This window comes from Oryctolagus cuniculus, chromosome 2 (genome assembly GCF_964237555.1).
Source record: "Oryctolagus cuniculus chromosome 2, mOryCun1.1, whole genome shotgun sequence".
Lineage (NCBI taxonomy): Eukaryota > Metazoa > Chordata > Mammalia > Lagomorpha > Leporidae > Oryctolagus > Oryctolagus cuniculus.
In genome coordinates, this window is record NC_091433.1 from 166,276,114 (window position 1) to 166,294,117 (window position 18,004).

Genomic DNA, 18,004 nt, shown 5'->3' on the forward strand with positions numbered 1-18,004 from the left:
TTTCATAGCTTGTCTATCTCAAAGATGTAAAATGAAATATTTACTGTATTTGATTCCTGGGTTGAGTTAAAATTGGATGTTCCAATGAGATATTCATTCTCTATACACACACACACACACACACACACTCACATACAGATACACACAATTAGGAAGAAACTTTAGATAGAGTTAGCCTTAAACAAACAGAAGCCTTAACAAAAGATGACTTGACAAAAAGTATAGACCTCTCCCCTATTAAGCAGCAATATTTAATCATTTGCTAATTGAAGATGACTGTGGAGAAGACTTCTATAAATTTACAACACCATGGCTAACTGAGGAGGAGTATAAGGGTACTTCAAACAGTTCACAGACCAATGGAATTAAAATATAAGCTTATTTTGGTACAAAATAATTTTGGAATCCATGCATAGTTTTTGCATAATATGCATTTTAATGAACTTTTTGAAGACCGCTCATATAGTCCCAACATATGCTAAGCCAGCCAGACCCCATGTGAAAGTTCGACTCCAAATATTAACACGTAAGAAATTTTAAAAAAGCTAACATCTAACAGACAGATGTACAACCTGCAAGAAAATCAGGTTTTAATGTACCATCTGTAATATAACTCATTTTCACAGATCCTTAAACATTCATGATACTTAAAAGATGCTTGCAAGATTCTGGATGACTTGGAAGCATGCAATCCCAGAATATCCTAAATTTCTTTGCATGTAAGTTGTGGAAAAAAATATGTACACACATATTACATATGATAGAGGCAAACAACTACTGTCTCCAAATAACCGAATTTTGAGAAAATCTTAAGTGAGAAAGATGAAGGGACTGAGAGACTTCTAGTATCTGACCTTAAATTTATCTTCTAAAATTACATTCAATTACAAATAAACAAATACACAGGAACTTCAAAAAGTTCATGGGAAATGAAATTAAAAATTTTTTTTGGTGCAAAACAATCTGAAATGCAGGTGTAGTTTTTTTCATGATATGCATTTTTCATCAACTTCTGGAAAACTCTTGCACTTGTCAAATCATAATTTTCAAAATCAACTATGCATCGAGTAACACAGCAACAGAGTGGTTTGCTCGTCAGTTCTGTTTACTCAGACTGGCACAATCAGGAGCATACCTCAGTATCCTGATTTCCTAAGTCAACAGGTCTGATGCTGCAGCAATAGAGGCTTGGAGACTTCATCATCAAATTAAGAAAGATCTGCATGATTAAAACAGTGCTCTTTGTTTGGTATGACTTGACTGGGAGTGACTGACCCTGGATACAGAGAGGTTCCACTGCAACATCGTGGTCCCTCTTCCAGATGCTCACTAATACAAACATCAGAACAGGGGTTATGTGACCAGGGCATGTACCCCTCCAGGCAAGGCAAATGCCGAGGTGGTTTCAGGGCAGCTGGTTTACGCTTGCTGGTCCTCTTCCTGGGAGTCATGGGATAATGATCTCATTGAAGCACTGGGGTGATTCTTGCTAAGGAAAGGTTTGAGAAAGGCATGTAGCATGGAGTCAGTGATAAGGCCAGGGCTGCTTTAAACCAGCCCTATCTTGCATGACCAAGTATGTCACGAGGGGGTATCTGCTTTTACAAAGAACCACTTATCAAATCTGCACTCTCACAAGGCCTTTTGATCTCCACCTGACTCCTACTCATTGTTTGATTCTTGTCCCTCATCCTTCATTTCAGCCGTCGTTACAGTCAAAACACCCATGAAAATAAAATCTAAGTTTTTATGTATCTGTGTAGGGAGCCTGAATATAAAAAAAATCAGGGAATCAGAAGATGCTCCATTAAAATGATTGTATAATTACTACTTAGTGCCTTTCTAGTAGAAGGATGAATTCCCTAATGATAGGTATTATAAGTAATTAGACAAAGCTGTTCACTTTTCAAAATTAATCATCAATCCTATTAATTATGTCTGTATTACACATCCTATTAAATTAGCACACATAATGGGAGGCCTTCCCACATCAAAAGAGAAGCATATTATTACACATTAGTGCCTTGAAATTAAGCTGAAAGGAACACAAATACTTGTAATTAGAAGACTACTTTTAGTAGGATTGCTACTTTTCATTTCTCTTATGGTTAGAAAAAAAAATGGGTATTTCACAAGGCAAAAACAAGCAAATTGATTGGTTTTGACCACTGAAAAAAAGGGGGTCAGCTGAACGCTATGTTTGCCTAAAGAGGAAGAACATTCACCCAGAGCGGGGGCTTGAAGCCATGGTGAAGTCAGTGCATGGGATCCTGAGAACAGACAATCTGGGTTCAAACTGAGAAAGTCTGAAACAGGAAACAATGCAAGCACCAGCTCTTAGAATCAGTTGGGTGCTTTGAGATGTGCCTAATGATGGTATGTTTCCAGCTTCTTTTCCTTTGTGAGGGGAGTTCTGGATAGTGAGGAAGGCTTTGCACTGAGGTATGCTTGTGTTGCCCAGGATTGGCACCCTTAGAGAGGGCGCAGGCTGACTGATAAGAGAACAAGTCTAAAAGCAAACTGGACAGATAGGAATCCCCACGTTATAGTTATGAACTGAAACTGACTTCCTATGCTTGGACACAGCAGACAGGATGAAGAAACCTAACAAGACTACTTACAAAACGAGTATGGTGGAGACAGAAGACGCTTAATAACACAGTAACACACATGTAGCATTAAGGTAAGTAAGTACAACTCACAGTTACCACTTATCAAATACAACGTCTCCCCACATGCTTCTCTGAAAATAAGTCATAGGTATATGAGCACAGGTTACAAGGCATCAATATGGGGGAGAAGAGTAGCTGGGGAAGATGTAACAGCATCTGAATTTCCACTATATCACCATGCATTTATATGAAATGCAATTAAATGAAAGTGCTTGCAATCTAACTTTAATTCTGGATCATGTATTTGCCCTGTACACTAAAAAACAATGTGTACTTTAAGTGATGCGGGAATTGCAACAAGAAATGTAAGGCACCCCTCGGAAAAAGAAATGAGATAGAATACCATGATTTGCAGGTTTCTTTTCAAATTTTGAATTTAAGTTGGTTTTATGAGAAAGAAATGATTGGTTATTAGCATATGGAAACATTTTTACTAATTTCAAATTCACCAATTAAATAACAAAACACAACAGAAAGGAAACTTTTATCTAAACAGAACAATCTGAGAATTTCTTAACACATGAAGTATTTGCTGCCAGAATTTTCCTTGGACAGTGGCAAGGAATTCTCAGGTCACCTGGGCCCTGGTTTCCCAAGTTCTATCTAAGCACAAGTGGCTGATTTCTGAATTTTAGTACTGACATTTTGATATGTAAATATCGGTTTCGAACCCCCATGCTCCTACCCCACCATCTGAAAGAGTAGTTTAGTTACGGCTTTCATTTAGATTTACCCATTTAAATATGAATTTTGATCATTTATTTTTTTTTTATTTTTATTTTATTTTTTTGACAGGCAGAGTGGACAGTGAGAGAGAGAGACAGAGAGAAAGGTCTTCCTTTGCCGTTGGTTCACCCTCCAATGGCCGCCGCGGCCGGCGCACCACGCTGATCCGATGGCAGGAGCCAGGAGCCAGGAGCCAGGTGCTTTTCCTGGTCTCCCATGGGGTGCAGGGCCCAAGGACCTGGGCCATCCTCCACTGCACTCCCGGGCCACAGCAGAGAGCTGGCCTGGAAGAGGGGCAACCGGGACAGAATCCGGCGCCCCAACCGGGACTAGAACCCGGTGTGCCGGCGCCGCTAGGCGGAGGATTAGCCTAGTGAGCTGCGGCGCCGGCCCGAATTTTGATCATTTCTTTAAGAAGGTCAGTAGCACTAAATTGGATGTATTCTTTGATACATTTTTAGGTCCATTTAGGAGCTACAAAATTTATTGGTAGTACAGAGAGTTCTATAAGGTAGGGTTATCAAAAGGTTTGCTTGGGAAACCTGGTCTATGGTTATTGCCCCACCATTTCACTTTAAAGCATGACGGTTTGAGGAATAAATTACATAGGTGATCATTCCAATAAAAGGAGGTAACCCAGTATTCAAAACATACTTTTTAATATTCTTTGACAATTACATGAAGAAAATCTAGCTCTATAAAATTCCTGAGGATAGTTTGTTTTAAAAAATATCTTTCCACCTCTTATATATCAAGCAGAATAAAAGACTCCAAGAAAGTAGTCCTGTCCGATGGCCTGAAGTCAGAAGACAAAGAGAAGTGGTTGCATTTCTGAGCTTGTCTTACAGCCACCGTTCATCAGTGAATCTAAGGAAAGTATGACAAAGCTCTGTGGCCAGATCTTTCATTTCCCCCAGGTATCACTCCAAATATATGTGTTGGCTTGCTCCGGAAAGCATGTTAAATCTCCAAAAATAAGTACACAATACTTGCACTCACTACAGTTTGCATAATGTTTCATTTTCTGTTCTGATTCTGAATTTGTTATTGGCTTGATATGTGTCTTGTCTTTCACTTGACTTTACGAGCTTGACAGGATACAAGAGCAATAAAAGAGAGTCAGAGCCTTGGGAGCAGAGACTGTCCTTGATTAGAGAGCCAGCTGTCTCAGCCTCGCCTTCTGGTCCCTGGAACACCATTTGGCTTATGTCCACTGGACCAGTCTTGGTACGGATGCTAAGGACTAATATACATATGTCCTCTGCTCACAAGATCTGTCAGCATGGATCACAGGAAGGAGAGAGCTCTGTCAATCACTCAGGCCTCACTCTGTATGTGTAGAACATCAACCAGGACAATCACATAGTTTAAAAAGAATTAGAAAATGGGGAAAACTGGAAGGTAAGATTAATACTTCATGGGCGCCAGGTTCTAGTCCCGGTTGCTCCTCTTGCAGTCCAGCTCTCTGCTGTGGCCTGGAAAGGCAGTGGAGGATGGCCCAAGTGCTTGGGCCCTGCACCCTCATGGGAGACCAGGAGAAGCACCTGCTCCTGGCTTCGGATCAGTGTAGTTCTGGCCATTGTGGCCATTTGAGGAGTGAACCAATGGAAGGAAGACCTTTCTCTCTGTCTCTCCCTCTCACTGTCTAACTACCTGTCAATTAAAAAAGAAAAAAAAAGATTAATACTTCATATGTAGCTGAATTCCAGCTGTGCATAAACCCTTACACATTAAGTGTACTTTAATGTATTTCTTTCTGGGGGGGAGAAGACCACTGTAAATACCCACGTGAAGAAACAGAGCTTTGATACTGAAAATCCTGTACTAGCAAGAGAGACCAATAGAACACGATGGTGCTATACCCATGACATTCTTACAAAGCATTCTTTCATTCTTAATGTGCTTTATCGTGGAAGTACATCTACCACACCTTACCTCTGCTTGATGCTCCTACCATGGGTCTGTGTGACAGGTCAATCAGAAAAAACAATTTCAAAAACTATGAAGTGAATGAGGCACCTGGGTGTCAACGTGGCCACTGGTTGAGAAGAAGGACTTTTTTTCATGATCTTACCTATGCAGTAGGGACAACACTGGCCTTTTCTCAAGACAGGTCTTTCACAGGATACAGAAGGGCAAGACTCAGAGTAGCAGCTAATTACGCTATCCATGCACACGCAGCTGGTGCAAACGTCAGGCTTCCAGGACTCAGCTGCCAGGAAAATATCCCCTTCGTCATTTTTGCAGTAACTAGGCACGCTGTCATTATGGGACGAGGAAGGACGCAGAGGTTCATCTGGAAAAATGAACATACAGGTCAGCAGAGAAGATGCTGCAGCCACCAATGGTGCCACGCCGCGAGCTTCACTCAGACATATCAAAAGCACCCAGGGTCCCCAGGGCTCCGGCTGCCTCCTTAAAACGGAGCGGGGGTCTCAGTCGTAAATCAGGAGGTGTGATTCAGAGAGGGTCTTGAACTTTGAAACAAAATAACAAAGATGAGAAATGACCTTTCACAGAGATGTTAGTTGCTTATGCAACATCCACTCTATCCTTCTTCCCCAACTTAACAAAATCCTGATTTTCTCTGGGGCAGCCCCAGGACTGGGAATACAATGGGAGTAAGTCTATGAAAACAGTTCTCTTCCCTGCTTTCCCTGTATCTTTGCAACTAGGGTGACCATGTCACTTTGTTACAGCTAATGGAAACTAATAGCTAAGGAGGGGACTTCTGGGAAAGCTTTCTCTTTTTCAAAGGGTTGGTAAGCTGCTACCAGAGATCCTGCCTCATTCTTGAATATGTGTGTGTTGTGGCTGCAACATCTTTATCATCCTTCTGTCAGAGAAAGGTCCTGACATCACTAAACAACCCAGAATCAATGCTGATAAACATCTGCCCCCAAACTTCTTGTAAAATGAATCCTTATTTGCTTAAAAATTGTCTCTGGGTTTTATCTGATCTGTGGTCACAAGCAATCCTAACCAATCAATGCCCAGAGTTTCATGTACCAGACTATCACTGTCTAGGCATCTACACAAAGGGTTCAAAGATAAGAAATGTCAATTACTCACAAGGATGCAACCAAAGAGAAGCCACCTGGAAGCCATTTATGTCTTTGCTATTTAAAGTCTTTAACTTAGAAGTTCCACAAATCAAGTTGCAACTTGAAACAGAAACAGAAAGACACCAGAAAACCCAGATATCTTTTTGGGAGGTGAGAACCCATGAAATGAATGAAAATCCTAACCTCAAGTAGAAATATGATTAAGATATAAGACAGGAAAATCTAAGTTGGTGCAGTTCTTGGTTCAGAAATGTCATGATCCTACAGATAAAAGAAAGTACTTCCAAGCATCCTCACCAGTCGGAGTCTAGACAGAGCCAGGACAGTCCTAGGAGAATCCCATTTTCTCAATGCATACATGGTCAAAAAGAGTTAGGCTCAGTTCCTCTCAGAATCAACTTCATACGCTCTGGTATTTCCAGTCATGAAGTACAAATACCTGAGATAGGCATGTAGTTATCTTTTTATGCAGAAGCTCTGAAGTTCGTTTTCCTTCCCTTGGCCTCGTGAACATACCCTATGGCCAACGAATTTGAGTTGCTAAGAGGAGCTGCTTTGAGTACAAGGGCAGCTGCTCCATTAGGGGCCCTTTCCAGGAGACAGAGGAAGCCAGTATAATGGAATTGGCTCAAATTCTCTTTCAAATTGTGCCACCGTATCTCCTATTACCAGTCCTGCATGCAGAAGGCACAAGTGAAATAAGAGCCATTGGTTCCACTGCTCCAAACTCAGGTTCTACCTGTGAGATCTGATTTCAGCTATGGTTCCAGAGATCCCATCCATACTAAGCAAAGATAGTAAAATGGGATTCCTTTCTCTATGTCTAGGGATAATTTCTTCTTTAATAGATGGGCCAATGCAAACTTTTGCTGCAGATGGAAAAAGGACAACTCACTCTTGTCCACACTCAACCCTACAAATCACCAGAAGGTTTCTGTGGCTTACATTAGCTTGCTTAGCTCTTAGAACCAACACTTGATCTTGGCCCTAAAAATTCAGAAGAGGAAGAAGGGACAGCAGCAATGAAATGGCTGCGGAGATAATATCCTAGAATCTGGAGGCCTCTTATTGAGGCCTGGAGAGAGCCTGGAGGTCACTGGGATGTGCTGGAAGCAGCAGAGAAACTCTTAAAGCTGAGCCACAGGGTGTGCAGGTCTCTGTGTACTAGCCAGGAGGTTCCCATCCAAACTCTGAGTGTAAATGCCATTTGGAGTCTTGCACACAGCATTTGCCTTCTTTGGGCCTCTCTTCCTCTTTTCCTACTCAAGAGGCCCCTTCTTTATACTGTTTCAAAAACATTTACTCCTTTATTTTACTTTTATCAGTTTTTGTAAAAGTTGATGGTCATTCACCCTTTATTTCTTTTCTACGGCCCCTTCCTCATCTATACTACACTTGTTTTCCAGTATAGAAAAGGAGGAAAGAAAAAATTTAAAAGGTATAAAAAAGAAATAGATCCTTTCCTATTGTTTCTCTTCTATATGTTGAGGAAGTAGTGCACCTGCAGGGATGCTTAATCCGTCTTCATGAATCCATTTCTCTACCAGACCTTGCCTAACCTAGAACACGGGAAGTGGAAGGGAGAGGGAATGACAGAGTTCTAGAGAGGATCTCCAGGAGAGATGCAGCTCTTCAACAAATATATCATTTTGAGATATTTGAGACTGCAAGTGTCCTAAAATCAAAGGTGTTATTTTTCTAGATCTGTAATGCACCACTTATTGACACTACTATAGAAATTTACTATGCTGTGAAAAAAATGATACGTTGGCTTTTAAGATTTCTTATCACTGCAGTACAGCTATGAATGGGAAAGTCCAGATCTACTGGGGGCTAGATGACTGACTTTAACACAGAGATACCGGACATGGTCTTACTCAAGACATAAGAGGAGTCTTTGGAATACTAATAAATAAAACAGAAAGTCCTCATATGCTGAAGATGAGGAATATCGCTCAAGTCAAATGGAGAGAAAAACAATCATCCAGGCTTGTATTTATAAATGAGAAGTCAACCCAGGCACGACAAGGAGGTGCTCGATAGGAGAGAGGGCAAGGAATGCAGGAAAGCTGCAGTTTCCCGCTGGAATCCACGGGCCTCTGCACATGCGCACCTCGACTTGAGGAACCCCGCTCTGGGAGAGCTCGCCTTAGCCCTCTCAGGAGTTCCATGTCCCACAGCTCTCCTGCTGTGTGGGCTGCATCTCTGCGTCCCGTCAGTGAATCTGGGCCAGCCAGTGGGTCCTAGAGAAGTCTCGCCCCACCACTGCCTCTCCCATAGTCAGTTCCTGGGGTCAGCGCTCAGATCCTAGCACAGATGTCTCCAGGGTGCTTCCGCCTGGTTAAAGCTTCCTGGGATACATGCAGGCTGCGTCCTCCCTTTCAAGGCACGCCTCTTACATTATCACTATTTACTTAGTGTGGAACCCTAGACTGTTGGGTTCATCTTTTGGACTACTGCTCCACAGCACAGGGGCTGTGTCTGTTCTCACCAACCTCAGAATCCCTGTGGCTCAACTCTGGCATTCCGCAAATATTTGGAAAGTGAGTATCTAAACGGATGCAAATTCATCATCACCAATGAAGAGATAACGTGATTTCTGCAGGGAGGATGGAAACAGACATGGCTAATAACAGAGAAACATCAGCAGGGTTGGACCTGAGTAAAATCTTGATAATGGTAATATCTATCTATCTATCTATCAATCAATCAATCAATCAGAGAATAGGTCATGTGTATACTAAAAAAAGGTAACATATGTGAATTCTTTTTACACCAAAAAGATATTGTATCAGTTAAGCTTCCCAGACGAGCAGAGACTCTAATCATACCAAAAATTTTGTACTGAGACAATTATACTCTGACTGCAATCCAGGATGACAACAAATCATGTCACTATTACTGTTAGTTCAAGTAACACAAAGAAAAAAATACCATCAATGTGAGCACATTGAAGAATTTAGGCTCTGAATACACTGGATATAATGGTAGAATAACAGATTCTGGCCAGCCAACAAGATAATCCAATGCGAAAAAAAGTACTGAAATATGGAGGTTTATGTTTTAATAAGCAGAAACTAAGAACTGCTAGGAATGAATATTTATAATGTAAATGGTTATTGATTTAGGTTTTAAAAAATGAAATAATAATCATTACAAAATAAAACTAGTTCTAACAACTTGGCAATTTTGTGCAAATTAAATATCTTTTTAAAAAGTTACATAGTCAAGTGTTAATTAGAAGTACTATTTTAATTGTGATACCAGTAACTTATGTTTAAAATCCTGACAAATTTTCACTAAAACCTATTTGTTTCATAACCATAAAATTACCTCCTAAGGTCAGATTACCTGAGAAATAAAAAATAAAATAATAATATTCTTTATACATGTACAGAGCTAGTTCCTTAATATTTTTGGATATTAACTTATTAATCACAACACGTTTAGGGGGCGGCATTTACTTTTTTTTTCAGAGTATCTTCACCACCCTTACATTTTTCAAATAACTTATATTGTTTGCCAATATTGTTCTTCACATATGCTAAAGGCAAAGATTGATTTGTCCCATTAGCAAAATATTTGGAATAGTTTAGGACAGTAAGGCTGTCTCCGTGGGCTGTCTCTACTTAGGTATACTCATTGAATCAGATGTAAGTTTAAGGGGAAATTATGGCGGAAAGAGCAATCTCCTTTATTTTTCAAAGTCACTCCATGTGCAAGCCACATTGATTGCACAAATATGTGGTTGATAGAAGGGAATGGATTTAGGAAGAGGCTGCCAGGAGTTCCTGCCTGGGTTTGGCGAGCTCCTCCATGGGGTTCAGCCTGAGTTGCTGGGTCCTGCAAAATGATGCATCCTACAGCCATGCCCGTCCCTGCCAAGCACATGCCAAGACGCTGTGTCAGTTACCTGTGCACTGTGGGCAGCAGGAGTCCTGGGTACGCGAGGGGTTCTGGCACAGCAGCGGCGGGCACACCTCTGTCTCACACAGCACTCGGCCACTGTGGCAGGTGCACTGAGTACAGGAGTCGATGTTCCATGTTTCTCCTTCCACAAAGTACTCTCCTCCAGGAGCATGGCAAATGGAGGGAGTGCTGAGCTCTGGCTTCTGCACCACAAAGTCATCTGCAGAAGGACACAAAAGCAAAACATAAGACATTATTCATTTGCAGTCTTTCCAGGGTGTTGTTTGCTTTAAAAGACAGAAAAGATGAATTGGCTGAGTATCTCACTTTATTCTTATCAAGAGAACAGTAATGAAAAAAATATCCCAAGCACAGAAGCAGAAGACAATAGCAGAAGAGCTCATTTCAGGAAGTGAGGTCCAAGTGGTTCACAGCCATCAATAGTCCCGAGAGAATTCAGCCAGAGAATTAAATTACAGGGAAGGGAATCCTGTTCTAGAGAAAAGGAGGAGGGCCTTTCGGGCATCTTGGAGAATATGTGGTTGTTGTCTGGAATGAAGAGCTCTCAGGTGCTGAATGCTTGCTACAGCCCAGTTATTTTCAGGATCGGGACTTTACATTTATTCATTTCATTTATTCCTGCTTTGACCTTGTGAGCGAGGCACTATTTTACATATGAGGAAACGAGGGCTTAAGGTACTGAGTGCAGACAAGCGACTAGAAGCCAAGGCTATGGTGTTTGGACCCTGGATATGCCTCCAGATTAAACAAAACTTCCAGATGATCTATGTTAGATCCACTTCATTATCTCTGGGATTCCAAGCACTTGGAAATACATCCTGCTGTCAGCAGGCCACACCCCACTCGCAGCAGCCTGCCAGCAAACTGAGCAGGAATGCTCCTGCAGAATCAACAGTCTGAAAACCCTCACCTGAGACTAAACATTTGTGTGGTGATATCATCATCAAGAGGGGTAAATGCTAAGAGGCTGATGATAACTATGATTGCTCTCTCCAGAGGAGAGCTGGCTTTGGTCCACTGAGGAGATGATAATGATGGAGAGGGAAATTTAATGCTGAAAATGTCTGGAGAGGTACTGGGAGTCTCCCTGAAGTTGTGCTGGGGAAATGAGATGGATGAAGATGTTAACCACGTTTGTGACATCCAAACACAACAAGCACTTCGAGAAGGTGTTGACAGTGTTGACTCCTGCCGAGAGGTAGTCTGGAGCCATCCTGGCTAGCTTGTGCTTGGAGCTCAGTGCAAGTTGGGCCCAAGAACTACCTTGTCTGTGCAGGGATGCTCAGAGCTGAGACTGCCTACGAGTACCCTGGGGCTGTACTTTCAAAGTGGTAGAGTCAAAGACACTGATGAGAAAATGTGGCTTGGGGTGATTTCCAGCTAATAAGGCAACTCCAGTTTTATGTTTAGGGAACTAATAACGACAAGAATTTTGTCCAAATGGACACATTACAGAAAACTGACATTAGCTGATGCTGACACTCACAAACAATTGGACAGACTTTCCAGCAAATGAAGAGCTAGGAAGATAATCAGAATGAAGACTGAGCTGGGGTAGGATGAAAAAACTGTTCCAAAGGGCATTACTAAATCAATGCTGGAAAAAGGCTTAGAGGGGACAGTGACTGCCCTTTTAAGTGCTCCATGGAGGGAGGTGGTCAGGTGAGAGATGATGTGCGAATGTGCGTCCCACCTTTCCAATTCCTTTGCTATATACTCTGTGCCTCAGTACAAAGCATGAGAGGGGCTGGAGAGATGTAAATGACAGGTGGAAAAAAATAAAAAACCGAAAGGTAGAGAGTAAGAAAGAGAAAAATCTGAGAGGTTTTCTACCAGGAGTAGCTCACTTATCCCAGGAAGAAAACCAGAAAATCTTGTTAAGTAGGAGTCCATGAAGGAAACAACTCTAGGCTTTGTAGTTAGAGACATCCCCACGTGGCAAACTAAGAAAGACAAGACTGGAAAAAAACACCATGCTGCATATCCATATTTCATGGAGGTGCTTTGCGTTTATCCAGATAATCACACAGCTGCAACTATATGGCAGTATCTGTGTATGCACAGAAACTTTCCATATCTCTGAAATAGAGAAAATACTCCCCTGTCAGGTCTTAGGTCAGTTACCTGTTTTTTTTTTTTTTTTTCCCCAAGAGTCCACAGAGCTCTCTCATTAAACTGCTGGTTTACCATATGATGCAGTGGACACTAGTGGTTTTTCACATTTAACTAGTAGAATCTACATAGGAAAAAAGTGTCAACACAGCTAACTGAACTACAGGGAAACAAAACAAGCCATCTCTTTTTCACCATAATATGGGCCTGCCCAGGGACCAGGATATGGGAAATGTTTGTGAAAAGAGTTTACATCAATATGCTCTCAATGTTGAAAAAAGGTAGAAGAGACAAAAAAGAACCCTGCAAGGTTCTATGAGTGGGGTCTTAGCTGACTTTTATTCTTTCACTCCACTTTTTGGTATTTTATACAAGCACTGGTTTTCCACTGCCTGTCACTTTGATCTTGTAGTGACTGAAGTGTACAGAATTGCAGAGCTGAAGGGGTCTTCAAGAATCCCTTTATCCCACCCCCGACCAGGGCAGAAAGGCAGGTGCAACCTGGCCAGTGGGAGGCCACTCCCCCACCCAAGTCCTGCTTGGGGCATAAGGACTGGGCCTTCACACAGGTGGACTCATCCACAAGGACACACAGAGCCAGGACTGACCGGAGGAAATGGCATCTGCCAAGACCTTTAAATGTTAAAGGGACTGATGTGAAAATCCAGAGACTTCATTTCTCCCAGACTTCCAGCGGATGTATCATTTTACTTGGGTAAGAGAGTTAATCTTCCTATGTCTTTTTCTCTAGAATACTTTTCTCTAACTCCAAGAGGCCTGCACAGTAGAAGGCGTAACGGATGCAGAAGTGTGCTGAGCTCTTCAGAGACAGGGGTGAGATTTTATGGTGATAAGTACTGTTTCTGACAACCATACTGCAGACTCCCATGATCCACAACTCTGTTCTTCTAACAACTTACCTTAATGGCCATAACTGTGATTTTTTTAAAAAAAAAATTTACTTAGGCTTTACAAGAGTCATATATTTCATTTATACAGATTTAGGAACATAGTGATATAACTGTGATTTTAAACGTTTAGGATATGTGGTCTCTCTAAATTCCTCCATTTGGCAAGAGTGCCACATGTCCAGTAACTTAAAAAAGAGTCCTAGTGACAGACTTGAGGAATCTCTACCTCTTGGATATGTTAGTTTATAAGGAATAAGCTTTTACAGAATAACACTAGCACTAATCCCCTCCAATTAACTAAGACATTCAGCCTTTATAACACTATTGATCAAAAGGAGAGCTGGAGTTTAATACATATGAGCCCACCAACCTTCACAAAAATGTGATTCAAAGACCTAAATATAATTGAGTAAACCATTCAAAAGTAAGGAGATGGGGTTGGCACTGCGGTGTAGTGGGTGAGGCTGCTGCCTGCAGTGCCAGCATCCCATGTGGGCACCAGTTCAAGTCCTGGCTGCTCCACTTCCGATTCAGCTCTCTGCTGAGGCCTGGGAAAGCAGAAGAGGATGGCTCAAGTCCGCGGGCCCCTGCACCCAAGTGGTGGACTCAGAGGAGGCTCCTGGCTTCAAATCAGTGCAGCTCTGGCCGTTGCGGCTATCTGGGGAGTGAACCATTAGATGGAAGACCTCTCTCTCTACCTCTGTCTTTCAAATAAATAAATAAATCTTAAAAAAAAAAAAAAAAGTAAGGAGAACAGTTTCTAGAGCCTTAAGAGTTCTCTCTGGTCTTTGGCTAATCATTTGGAGTGCCCGGCTGATTTTGTGGCCGTTGTTGACAGAAACCATGGAGAGCCGGAAAGTGTGCCAGGGGCTGTCCCCTTCATGTCCCCCGGAAATACAGGTGTGTACAAAGCCCTGCAAGGCAGAAGTCAGGTGGAGCATATGAGACGGCGGCCAGCTTTTACCTGCGCAGGACGGGCAGCACTGTCCAGGATGAATGGTGGGGTTGCCACAGGCAGGCACTGGGCAGGTGATCAGGGCACACATTTCCCGTCCATTGTGACAGTAGCATTCCCGGCACCCATCATGCCAGCTTTCCTCATTTTTATGGTGATGGCCATCCATGGACAGACATGTGCCTGACAAGACGGGTGGCCCGGCTGAAGCAGGGACCTCTGGACAGACAGAAGGCAGCCTGGTAAAGAAGCAGCTACTGCACAGGAGATACAGCCCCTAGTGTCCTTAGGTCTAATGGAACCCAGCCACCAAAATCATGTTGACAAAGGACAGTCAGGGATATGGGAAATGCTTGTGAAAAGAGTTTACACCAATATGCTCTCAATGTTGAAAAAAGGGGGAAGAGACAGAAAAGAACCCTGCAAGTAAGTGTCTCTTCTACGGGTGGGGTCTTAGCTGATTTTTATTCTTTCACTCCAGTTTTTGGTATTTTATACAAGAACTGGTTTTCCAATGGGTATTGTACATATATTTAGTGTATATATATAGAATGATCACTCTAGAAGTTTCATCCAATAGGGAAATCCTGAGCCTGGCGCAGCTAATAGGTTCCTGTGCAACAACTGAAACAGGGACTAGACTTTTGTTCTCTGACTCCTTACAAACACTATGAAGGGGTTAACTGTCCAACTGTGGCCAAAAAAAAAAAAAAAAAAAACCCACAAAACAAACTTGAGGGACCATTTATTGCCTAATCTGTAGATCACACTGTCAACTACAAGGTACTGGGATGTGCAGTGGGGCTGGGGCCTGGGTAAGGGCAGAAATGGCAGCTAAGACACACCCTCATTGACTTCAGATACATGCCTGGAGCAGGAACTCTCAAGCCTCAGGGATACACGGGACTTGTGCTTACGCAACAGCTGTAGGCTGCCATGTGCCTGAGCAGGAAACACAGCCGGACACTTCCGCTACAGCAGCCTTCAAGGACTTTGGGGACCTTTACTGTAGCAACTACACCCATTCCACTCCTGAACAACAGGAGACTCCATTGGGGTCAAGATCAATGTGCTGCAGGCTAAAGTTCCTGGGACAGGTAAAAGTGAAGAGCTCAGAAGTAATTGATTTGGGCAGTGCGCCTGTTCATAGGCTGACTTTCAATTCTATTCTGAGGCTTCATTCTGTTAAGATGAAAGGAGAAGGGGGTCCTGTGGGATGGTCCCACAGGGAGTGGCATTTGTGACTGAGAAGGCAGCAATCACTTCAATTGTTTGCGCTACACCATGTCCTCCTGCTCTTTGTCTCGGTGCCCCTGGCGGCTTTGAGGGAGAAGGGCCATGCGGTCAAACTTACCTCTGCACTTGCAGATAAGACAGCCGTGACTGTCCTGCTGGAACCCCAAGGGGCAGATTTTACTGCATGGGAGCTCTGGACATTTCTTACAGCGACAGATGTCACAGCCGTGCTTATTCTTCCTGGGTAATTAAAATTTTGTCAGAGGTCAGAAAATCAAAAAGCCTCAAATGATGTCCAAGAACTCAGACCAAGGGTCAATGAAGTGATACTGCTATTAAGCAGAGTGACTTGACTTTTGTTTCAAAGACTCTTGCAGTGATATGTAATTAGCTCCCTGTGGCCATAACCACCACTCACCCATGACCAAGGTTTAGAAAAGCCCAAGCACTTAAGTGCTTCTAGTATGTGACTGACAGAATCCCAACGACATGACTGTTGATTTAATTAGGAAAAGTGACAGCACAACAGGAACAGAACAATGTACCACTCATTGCTGGTCAACGCTGGAGACCAAAATTGGGGGCAAGAGCTCTTCTTTTGTTAGAATTACTATCTTCTTTACATGACCACATTCTCCGAGGGATTCTAGATGCTAGTTAAAATTTCAATGAGGAAAACTCACAGAAGGAAGGAGGAGAATTTAAGGTCCTATAAATCTGGGAATGCTACGTAAAGACTGATAAAGATTAAAAGCCACAGAGACTATTGGTTAAATTTATTATTTAAGTTATTGAAATTGACTTTATTAACTCTTTCAAATCTGCTGCTACATAAAGAACAATGTCATGAGCCAATAACTGGATGCAAGGTAAGAAACCTTGGCAGGCAGGGTAAGTAGGATGCTCTTTATCGTGAATGCGTTGCTATCAACCTATCTTAAGGTATAGGTTAAATAAATTATGATAAAGTAGCCTCTGGGATATCATGGCAATTCTGCTCCCCACTCTCTTAGGCAGTCTCAACGGGATCTTGCATGAGATTCTCACATCACATGGCCCATTTCCATAAGATAGTAAAACTTGGTTATCTTTGGCAACACAATCCTTTCCCTGCTTTCCAACTCACCTATCTAAACAAGCATGGGTATTCGGGACTCAGTACATTATTGAGTCATTCACACACACATACAAAACAGCCAATAAAATGAGTGTGACCGTTCCATCAAACCTTCATAGGTCTTCTGAATTAAGAAATACGTACAGGTATCCAAGTGGACAGTACTTGTCACAGATTATGGGTCTGCACTTCTTGGGCCGTGGGCGGCACTGACAGATCTCACAGTTGTGGGCATCAGTTAGGAAACCAAAGGGACAGTCCAAGGTGCAGCCGCGTTTAAGGCCTGCGCACAGCTCTTCTCCTGTGGAGACACACAAACAGCGTGTTTCTTCCAAAGACAACAGCACGTCAATACAACACATTTCCCAAATCCCCTGGCCTTGCACAAATTTAAATTTCTCAGCTCTACCATGGCATCACACATAGCTAGAAAATGCAGATTGTGGGGTCAGCACTGTGCTGTAGCAGGTAAAGAAGCCAACTGCAGCGCCTGCATCCCATATGGGCACCAGTTCAAGTCCCAGTTGTTCCACTTCTGATCCAGCTCCCTGCTAAAGCATCTGGGAAAGCAGTGGAGGATGGCCTGAGTACTTGGGTTCCTGCATCTGCACGGGAGACTTGGATGAAGCTCTTGGCTCCTGGCTTCAGCCTGGCCCAGCCCTGGTTGTTGTGGCCATTTGGTGACTGAACCAGCAAGTGGAAGACATCTCTTTCTCTCTGCCTCTCCCTCTCCAGAACTTTGACTTTTAAATAAATAAATAAATCCTTTAAAAAATACAGATTGTGCTACTTCATGGTTAGTACAATATGACTTTGTTCTAAAAAGAATATAAAAAATTACTCTGAAGAATGGATTTCTAAAGGTTGCGAATCTAGCAGTCTTGAAGAATATTGAAGAGCAAGTAAGCTGGTGACTGTTAATGATTAAGTGCATTTTTTCATGAATTTATTAGTCACCTTAAATCACTGATAACCATTTATGTTAAAATGTGGGAATCAGGCAGGTGCCGTGGCTCACTAGGCTAATCCTCCACCTTGCGGTGCCAGCACACCGGGTTCTAGTCCCGGTCGGGGCGCCGGATTCTGTCCCGGTTGCCCCTCTTCCAGGCCAGCTCTCTGCTGTGGCTAGGGAGTGCAGTGGAGGATGGCCCAAGTGCTTGGGCTCTGCACCCCATGGGAGACCAGGAGAAGTACCTGGCTCCTGCCATCGGATCAGTGCGGTGCACCGGCCGCAGCGGCCATTGGAGGGTGAACCAACGGCAAAAGGAAGACCTTTCTGT

At 42.7% G+C, this 18,004-nt stretch overlaps 1 protein-coding gene across 7 annotated transcripts in view; it reads right to left on the reverse strand.

The window, feature by feature from the left end:
* Nucleotides 1-18,004, reverse strand: part of CRIM1 (cysteine rich transmembrane BMP regulator 1) — a 208,363-nt gene that overhangs the window by 25,921 nt on the left and 164,438 nt on the right. For 5 of the 7 annotated variants that reach the window (XM_051842985.2, XM_051842986.2, XM_051842989.2 and 2 more), the window contains 5 exons: nucleotides 16,869-17,025; nucleotides 15,726-15,847; nucleotides 14,381-14,590; nucleotides 10,377-10,592; nucleotides 5,473-5,694 (listed from right to left, as the gene is read on the reverse strand). In XM_051842985.2, the coding sequence (XP_051698945.2) occupies nucleotides 5,473-5,694; nucleotides 10,377-10,592; nucleotides 14,381-14,590; nucleotides 15,726-15,847; nucleotides 16,869-17,025 (927 nt within the window). The remainder of the gene's footprint in view (nucleotides 1-5,472; nucleotides 5,695-10,376; nucleotides 10,593-14,380; nucleotides 14,591-15,725; nucleotides 15,848-16,868; nucleotides 17,026-18,004) is intronic. The other 2 variants (XM_070069255.1, XM_051842988.2) reach the window with 1 other exon arrangement.